General features: G+C 40.4%; 1 protein-coding gene across 1 annotated transcript; it reads left to right on the top strand.

Annotated features, from left to right (window-relative positions):
• Nucleotides 1-2,532: 2,532 nt before the first annotated feature.
• LOC149588833 (uncharacterized) lies at nucleotides 2,533-5,137 on the top strand. The gene is made up of 2 exons (XM_089862241.1): nucleotides 2,533-2,683; nucleotides 2,751-5,137. Exon 2 carries the CDS (start codon nucleotides 2,912-2,914, stop codon nucleotides 4,742-4,744), a length of 1,833 nt encoding a protein of 610 aa, XP_089718367.1. The 5' UTR covers nucleotides 2,533-2,683; nucleotides 2,751-2,911; the 3' UTR covers nucleotides 4,745-5,137.
• Nucleotides 5,138-9,947: the final 4,810 nt, after the last annotated feature.

Raw genomic sequence — 9,947 nt, 5'->3', positions numbered from 1 at the left:
ACGAAGGTCATCAGGGCATTACTAAATGCCGAGCACGAGCGAAGTCCGCTGTCTGGTGGCCTGGGATCTCTAAGGATATTGAGGACAAGGTCAAGAGTTGTATAACATGTATCAAGGAATCGAGCAACCCTCACGAACCGCTGCGTCCCAGTACATTTCCAGATCGTCCATGGAAGATACTCGCGATGGACCTATTCTATTTGCAAGGAAAATGGTATTTACTTGTAACCGACTTTTACTCCAGATATTTTGAGATAAAGCAATTGAGCGACATGAGCACCAAAACGGTAATCAACGCCATCAAGAAAATCTTTGCGACACACGGAATTCCGGAAGTAGTGAAAAGTGACAATGGACCGCAATTTCAGAAGACCATTACTTCAGAATTCCGAGAGTTCGCCAAAACTTACGGTTTCACACACGTAACCTCAAGTCCAAGATTTCCACAAAGCAACGGTTTTGTCGAAGCGGCCGTTAAAGTCGTTAAGCAAACACTCAAGAAAGGCGAAGATCCGTGTCGCGCCATTTTGTCTTCTAGATCAACGCCTTTGGCTAACGGTTATACTCCTGCGGAGCTCTTGATGTTACGAAAACTTCGCTCCACCTTGCCAACAACTTCTAGGGATCTGATACCTAGTATTCCGCCGTACGACATAGTCCGACAAAGGGAGGAAACCCGCCAGAGGAAATTGAAGGATAATTATGATAACCGTCATAAAGCCAAAGAATTATCCGTACTCTCAAGGGGAGAAAGTGTGTGGATAACTGATCTCAAGACTCAAGGAACGGTCAAGTATCACGCAGAAGAACCAAGATCATATATCTTGGATACCCCTCGGGGCGTAATCCGAAGAAATAGGTATCACTTGATAGCAATGCCGTCAAATTCCATAGAGTCCAATAGCTACGAGCCACAACTATCAACGTCAAGGCGCTTCAGTATTCATGCACCTGAGCCATCACAACCATCAAGGCCAATCGACTCTGATACTGCTGAGCCACAACAGTCAGACTCCGCATTACAACCGTCAATGCCAATCAACTCTGGTACTCCTGATCCACAACTGTCGACAGCAACAGAATCCAGCAGCAACCAGTCAGAATCATCATCCAGCAGCAACCAGTCAGAATCATCATCCAGCAGCAACCAGTCAGAATCATCACCTCCAACCGCAATCATTGACAGCTCACCAGCAATAAGAACAAAGAGTGGCCGAGCGGTGAAAAAGGTCCTCAAGCTTAATTTATGATATAGATAAAATCCTGACGATATATAAATTAACTTAAGAGAAAGGATGTTGTATAATGTAGATACTGAACTGAACTGAATTGTCTTAAATGATTGAATTGGACCTTGTACATTGTGCAGGCCTATATAAGTATACGAGCTAACGAGGGGCTAGTTAGTTATCGCCCGAGCCGTAAATATGTTACGACGAACACTTAATAAAGTTGATCTTGTTACGTTTTAATCAGTCGTGTTATTAATGTGCAGATAACACAACACCGACGTTTTCGACTTAAGTTGTCATGCAGCTGTTCCATATTAAAATAACTAGGGTCACTGCGCCGTTTCTCCCTACGTATTCTTCGAGTCAGTCACGCAGCTTTTCCATTTCACGATAATTAGGGTTATTACGTCGTCTTTCTCTTCGACGGTCAGCATCACGCTGTCCCTTTGACTTACGAGCGTGTATCTGATTAGCATCTTGACCTTGTGAATTAACGTCAGGCAAACTATTGGTCGTGTCACTTCTCAAAGTGCAATTGCTTTCATTAGTCTCTTTATCTTGTAAGGTAACATTCGGCAATTGACTCGAAGTATCACTTCTTTAAGTGCAATCTGATTGAGTTGTATCTTGATTTTCTAATTTAGCGTCAGGCAAACTATTGGACGTGTCACTTCTCAAAGTGCAATTGCTTTTGAAATCGCGCGCTATCGCTGATTCCCGAAAACACACGACTACGTAATTTATCTTAATTCAATATATTTATTAATATAGAAAACCGGTTAATTTATATTTACAATCCGTTAGTTTAACATTAATATACATTACAATCCGTTAGATAACATTTAAACAAGTAAATAAAGTTAATTAATCTAATAAACATCATTAACTGGTCTTGATCCCGGTACTCGTCCAACTGCCCTGATTCCCGGGCTACCTTTGAATTATATCCCCTCGGGCCTCCTGGGATCAGCCAATCCGGGGGCGAGCAGACGACAGGTCCAAGGTTCAGCTTTCTGGGCCGTCTAGCGGGGAACTCTGGTATTGGTGTAGCTTGCTCCATCTGGTGGTGAATCCTGGTAACGGGCTCCCCGTTACATCCTCCCCCTCTGCAAGAAAGAAGCAGCGGCCCCGGGTGACGGGGAAACAGCAGTGTAAAGCCGCTGGGAGTACCTGAAAAGAAATTTCGGGGAGGGAAGCCCCACCCAAAGCCCGGGAACCAAATTCAAAAACTCGGGTGGACCACAGATAGGGAGTTAAGGAAACATATTTATTAGGTCCTGATGGGTGTGGGATTCTGGGATCTGGCACCGGATATAATTATTTAGAACTGAACTGAACCGATTCATGTAAACAAAAGAGGGTGGGGGAATCGGGATCAGAAAACGACAGTCTTGGACTCGAGCTTGAGTGTGACAGTAATGTTTTTAACTAAATAAAGAATCTTAATAAAAGTATAGAGAGTTATTAATTAGAGAGAGAAATCTAAGAGTAATGGGAACAAATACTACATGGTGTCAGAAGTGCCTAACAACCCCGTCATAAAAACCCCGTGTAAAGTGAGAATAATTTGAAGAATACGCCTACAGACCGAGGCTTAAGAAGTCAACGTGAGGATTTTGGAATCCAAAGAACTTGTTGGAATCAGATTACTGTTGTTCATACGGCGGACGTCGATAATAATGATGGCAACTGTCTACCAACCACCACATACTTTTGCGCCTGAAGATAATCCGGCCCAAGAATGGCGCCGTTGGAAACAGCGATTCCAGTACTATGCAGCGGCTATAGGGCTCGATACTAAACCAGTTGCTCAGCAGCGTGCGATTTTACTCCATACTATCGGGGACATAGGAATCGAGTTGTACAACTCCTTTGCGTATATTGAGACCGATACCAATCCGACATTAGTAGAAGTTCTAACTGCGTTCGACGGCCATTATAAACCGTATATGAGCCTCACCGTAAAAAGACATTTATTTTATAAAACGAATCAAGAACCAAGCCAATCCATCGATGAGTATGTTACTAGCCTAAGGACTAAAGCGGCTAACTGCGAATTCGGAACTCTAAAAGAAGGTTTGATAATGGACCGCATAATATTGGGAATTACAGATCAAACAGTAAGGGAGAAACTGCTTGACACGGACGATTTAGACTTACCAAAGGCAATTTCGATCTGTAAAACAGCGGAATCTTCAAAGAAGGGCTTGCAGCAAGTTAATGGACAGGATACACCGGTAATCTACGCCATACATAACCAACAAGGGCACCCAAGTCAGAGTTACATGCACACGGTTCGGTTTAGAGGACAAGGGCCAAGACAGCAGTACCACCAATCAGCTAGATTCCAGTCAACACCATATTTTGTACAGAGTGGAAGATCGCGAGGATATTCGCCTCAAATTAGGCCTAATACTGCATGGACAAGGCATACAGAAATTGGAAGAGGGCTTTCAACTCAACAAGATAATAGACAAGGCTGTAATAACTGTGGCACAATACAAGGCTGTACTAACTGCGGCACAATACACTCTCACCAATTCTGCCCAGCCCAAGGTAGACCATGTCATAATTGTGGTAAATTGGGCCACTACAGCAGAATGTGCCCGCCATCTCCATCGGTACACTTTCTGGTACAAGAAGACACACCGGAGGAGACCCAAGAGCAAATGCAATTTACAAATAATCAGTGGCAAAATCAGGGGGAAGTAGGACAAGAAGTACCAATAGAAGGGAGAATCGCGGGTGACACCTACCCCGGCGGTCCTAGCTATGAACTCTCGACTTCTTCAACACAAGACTGGAAAATGAAATTAAACACTAATGTGGAAGACGAGGCTCTCTTCCTAGGAACACTTTTAAAAGTTAATATCGATATCCCGGACAATAATGAATTAGACGAATGGATCGAAGAAATCCAAATTGAAACGGAACGTCTTCCCATGAAGATTGATACGGGGGCTCAAGCAAATGTAATGTCTTATCATACATATTTAAGGATACCGGAGCGGGACAGAGCACCCATACTGGCAACTACAGCTAAGATCAGAACCTACTCGGGAGAAGAATTAAAACTGTTCGGAGAATGTCGGCTACGGTGTAGATTTAGAGAGAATTACGTGTATACAACATTCTACATTGTCAAAATACCAGCACTAACCATCCTAGGCCTCAAAATATGTACCTCACTAGGAATAGTGAGGAGAGAGCTCGCAAGAAACACACAAAATGTACACAGCATCCTAGATAAACCGGGTACGCCGACACATTTGTCAGCGCCACCCAGCCAAGCTGGAATAGTCCAAAATCCTGCAAATAAGAGAAGAACAGAAGAACCACTTAAACCGCCCGATCTCGACCATAATGAAGATGAACTTAAAGTTGTAGAGGAACCACAAGAAGCACTGGAACAAATGGAACCCGACCTATCATATGAGTCACTCATATCCGATGAAGGAGACGTTGCGGGGAACCGGACCAAATGTATAAAAATACAAAACCCAACACCGTAAACACTTTGCCAAACAGACCAAGGCGAACAATAACTAAACCATAAAGATATCATTGGAATAGGAATAGAAAATTTTAGCTTGTATAAAGTCGTGATATTTAGTATATGTACAATTATAGAAAAAAAAATATTTTAATTTAATTAATGTTGGTTTGTCGTTGGAGGAGTCGGGGAAGGGGAGATGTGGGATTCTGGGATCTGGCACCGGATATAATTATTTAGAACTGAACTGAACCGATTCATGTAAACAAAAGAGGGTGGGGGAATCGGGATCAGAAAACGACAGTCTTGGACTCGAGCTTGAGTGTGACAGTAATGTTTTTAACTAAATAAAGAATCTTAATAAAAGTATAGAGAGTTATTAATTAGAGAGAGAAATCTAAGAGTAATGGGAACAAATACTACAATGGGGACAGGGGAACCTGCCCACTTTGGGGAAGGCAACCAAAAAAAATGGCCAAAATGGCATACAGAAAACAAAACATATACAAAAATCACGTTTTTTTTTTTTTTTTTGTTAAGCCAGAATACTACCCTAGCAGGGGCGCCGATCATGTGGGGGCAGTGGGGGCCCGAGCCCCCACTGGGAAAAATCAGAGGGGGCTCAGCCCCCTCTGGGAAGCCTCGTTAAATTTGGGTGACACTGTGAGTTGACCGAGACTGGTCCCCCACGCTCCCTTTTTTGACAGTATAAGGAAAATAATTATGGCCTTTTCTTGTTGAAATAATGGAATTATTTTTGTCTATTTTACTATATACGATTCCTATTAAACATTTTCTACTTAATATGGAAGTAGCAAGATTATAATCAGAACGTAGGTGCTGAATGTTTTCAGGCAACTCAAATCAATGCGTTTGAATTTAAATTCAACGCGACAAAAATTTTCGGTCGTGTTAAAATTTTCAAAACAATCAAATCCACGAATATTTCCGCTAAAAATATTTCAGCGAATCATATATCGGAAATCTGGAGGGCGTGTCTTTAAATATTAACGCGAAAAAATAATAATATAATAATATTTGTTGTTTCCCATTTTTCGGCGGATTTTATAAAGCGCGTTTCTCTGTCCTCTTTGCATGTGACACGAATGGCTTTCCATAGATTCGTGGGGCTGGTAATACCAAACGGACTCTTTGAGTGTTTCAGGGAGCCCAGCGGCCCTATAATCACTATAAAATGCTACCTATTTGAACCTGTCCTATATTATCTTATAATTCCATGAATGGTTCTAATACAATCTATGCTCTCGACTTAGTCGAAGTTTTCGTATAATTAAGCGCCAAGTTTATCAAAATTAAGCGCATTCATCGAGATCAAATTTATAGACAGCGAAATTGCGGAGCTCGCTTCGCTCGCTCTGGATTTTTTGTCCATACTAGTTTCAAAGTAAAATCCGAATATTTTTTTTTAGATTTTTCTACACAGCTTAAGCGAAAATAGAATAACCTATGATAATTTTAGTACTATATTTAGTATAAAAACACAATTTTTCTCCTATAAAATCATAATTCATAGGGAATTAAAAATTTTGGCTGAGCTTCCTGGTGTTGCCTCGGGCCCCAGCCCCCCCCCCTGGGAAAAATAGCGATCGGCGCCCCTGTCTCCAAGTGCAATTCGAGTGACTACCATCTCGATCTTCTATTTTAACCTCAGGCAAACTGTTCGACGCGTCATTGGCATTTTTCGAAGTGCAAATTTGCTGGTTCGTCGTATTCACTGCTAGAAACTTCATCAAAGCCTTTTTCTTAGCGGCGTATAGTAACCGTTTTCGTTCATTCTCTTTCATTCGAAATTCAGGATTCATTCTCAGCCGCCTCATTTTATTGGCTGAGGAATCTTTTTCAACTGACATTTTCGTTAGTTATTTTCCTCGGTTGACACATTTCATTGTTTGGGGTTTACGCAGGGATAAGGGAGTCAGATGGATTGGAAATGATGATGGGCGACCTGCGGCACCATATCTCTCCCAGTGTACCTCGCGCACGCCCCTACCATTCCGTAGGCGATTGCTAAGTGCTGCCGCGTAGCGCCATTTTATTTGAATGAGAACTAGCTTCTATTTTTGAGATAGAGGGAGCGTCCTTTACAATTTCGTCCGGCACGACCCTACCTAACCGCTGGGAATGATGGGAGGACTATGGTGCCGTAGGTGGGGGTACAAAGGCAACGCTTAAGGTATGGGGGTTTCCACTCCATTACTCTCTCCTTCAAGGTTTACGCGTTGGAGGCATAGCTTTTACTACCGCCGTCGATTTGTCAGAACGTAGCAGACGATATGAACAGAAAGTAGAACCAAATATTTTGCTGGACTCGCGACGGGAAAATTGTCAGAATTGCTTCCAGACTAATGAAAAAAATGTTGTTTTTAAGAACTTCAACGGCAAAAACTGAAAAATGGATTGAGAAATTTTAAAAGTATTATTAAATTTAATATATATATTTTTTATAATAACAATGATAAATTTAACATAAGAAATTAAATTAAAAAGTTGAAAAAGCCGAAATACATGGGAGGGGTAATAAAAAAAAGGGTATATCTCGTCCCCCTCACGGAGAAATCTTTTAAATTAATCTAAATAAATTTATCTTTCCAATGGACCTAATTTCGTTAAATAGACACAATACCTTCAAACTAAAATTAACTAACGAATTTAGAAGGAAAGTACGTTATCTCCGATACATGGGGGTATCAAAAATAAGGTTTTTCTCGTCTCCCTCACGGTGAAATCTTTTAAAAAATTTAGTTGCCTACGGAATAAGAATTAAGGCCAGTTCAAGATTGGTTGAAGGTGGGGGACTTTAACCTATCTGGAAGAATCGTTCTTTGATATATTTCCTCTCGTGAAGGCGCTCTTTGCTATCCTTCTTTAAAGGGGTCATTCATAAAATTAAATTTGCTTTGGTTCATTGAGGTTTTAAGTATTTTATTATTGTTCTTATTGCATTTTACAATAAGTAAACCAAAGCAAATTACCATTTTCAAAACCTATCTTGAGTAAACTTACGAGACTTTAAACCGATATTATAGTAATTATATACCCAAAAATGTTTGACGTAACATACCTTTCTTAGATTTTATCTTGCAGAACTATATTACAGACATGTAGATGCATTCTGATTTAAATAACACGAAATTTAAACATAAAAATTTGACTAGTGAAAGCTGAATCGACAATCGTACACAGCGCGAGAACAAAAGCCGTATAGCCTTCTAGGAAACGAGCGCCAACCGAAACTTCTTTTTGAAAGACCCCCAAACACCACCCTCTACTTTTTTTATAACGGTTTTACATTCTATTCGTCTCTTCATAGTTAACACAGATATGTTGGGGAAACCAGTCAAAACGGGTAAGAAGAGGATAGGAAAGTAATCCACCCCTTCAGCTTCGGGCGTGTTGCTTCAAGTCAGTCTACCTATAGCGCATCGGCTCGGCGGGAAAAAAATTCAAATCGTAGCGTCGCGTCACCGAAGGATAGCAAAGAGCGCACCTAGCGGATATTAAAGGCGAACTAAAATGTCAGAAATACAGTCTGAAAGCCCTACGGAGAACTGGCCTTAATTCTTATTCCGTAGGCAACGGTTTATTTAGCAAGCGGCGAGGTGGTGCGTGGTCACTGAGCCAGTAAGTCCCCTGTGTGACCGCCGTCTAAAAAATAATAATGAAAATAACAATAATAATACAGCGAGACACAACAGAGAAATAAAAAGCAAAAAAAAATAAGAATAATAATAATAATAAATAAAAATCAAACACAAAACAAAAAAACAAAAAAATAATAATAATAATAACAATAAAAAAGCTAAAGCACAGGGAACCAAAACTGCATGGGGGCACAAACAGTCACTAAGGTAGGAGCAATCAAGGCCGGGTTGCTGGTTGCCGATGCCCCATTGCCAGACAAAACGGTTAAAATATAGAGGCCAAGGTCAACAGACCAGCGGGACAAGGTGACAGGATCAAAGAGCGGGACCTCGCGTGACGTGTACAGGTCCATTGAGTTCTAATATATGTATTTCTAGAGTTTTTGTTGAATTTCCTCCTCGCGTACTCGGATTCGTCGAATTTCATTACTTTATCATTAGTCGTTAACGCCATCTGTCGCCTTACGTGAGAAGCTTAAAAGAATTTCCCACGATTTTGCGGGAAAGCGCCCCGCAAAATCGCCGCAGCTCGAGTTTGAAAATTAGGCTTAGGAAGAAGTAAAGCGCGAAATATGAAAGTTAGGTAATTGAAAAACAGTAAGTGGAGCCTAATAAATAAAATTTGATATTTAATAAATGGAATATTGATCAATTTCTTATTAAATGCGTGTTTTTACTTGGGAATTATATGTTATTAGTTATTAAAGTAACACATAATGTGAAAATGTATTAAATTTTAAAATGGGTCGAGACTCAAAAATGCTCAGTATAAAAGTGTGTCAACACTGGTAGAAATAAAAATGTTTTGTAACATAAGTATATAGTATACGTATAGAAAATTAATAAATATTTTGATAGTTCAACCCTTTTTGAACTGTACCATTAAGATTCCCTACAAAAAATTCGGAATTACCAAAACAATGGTGTCAGGCCATTAATGGAATTGAATGAACTCCAAAAAAAGACATTTGCGGTGATCATTTTTGTCAAGTTGACTATCACGAAAGCTCAAAAATACATATACTATCGGTTAATGCAGTTACTTCTCTGTTTTTACTCGAATCTAGCAATTTACTTCCATTATCATAGCGGTTTCTAAACGTTTCCTATCTATATTAAGAAATTATAGCAGACGCCATAGTAACAAATATGTGTTTTTAAGTGAAATAGATGGCGCCACCACCTAATGATAAAGTTATCCGTCCGTCCCATAATTTCAAAAACGATGGTCGCTCGAGCGCGAAAACCCGATATCCAAATAGAACTCTAGAAAGATATATGTTCTGAACTCAATGTACAGGTCCACCAATAGTAGGGACAAGTCGGTCGTGCCGAAACAAGGCAAACGAGGGGATAGATTTTTCACAGTCCAAGGTTTCTGGCTTCAGCCAGGTTTCGGTGACGGCCACCGTAAAAGAAAAAAATAACAGGATATAAAATAAAATTTACCGATAACTTAGAGGGACCTTCCGATGATTACAGTCGTCTCTAATCTTTTATATAAATGATGCTATTGCTGTCTCAAATAAAACTCACGGACCAACTAAGTAGGTGAGTCTT

This window comes from Phalangium opilio, unplaced genomic scaffold (genome assembly GCF_054372755.1).
Source record: "Phalangium opilio isolate 3A_F unplaced genomic scaffold, DU_Popi_V2 ptg000537l_1, whole genome shotgun sequence".
Taxonomy (NCBI): Eukaryota; Metazoa; Arthropoda; class Arachnida; order Opiliones; family Phalangiidae; genus Phalangium; species Phalangium opilio.
The sequence above is the reverse complement of the archived record's forward strand: the minus strand, read 5'-3'. Positions and strand labels throughout refer to the sequence as shown.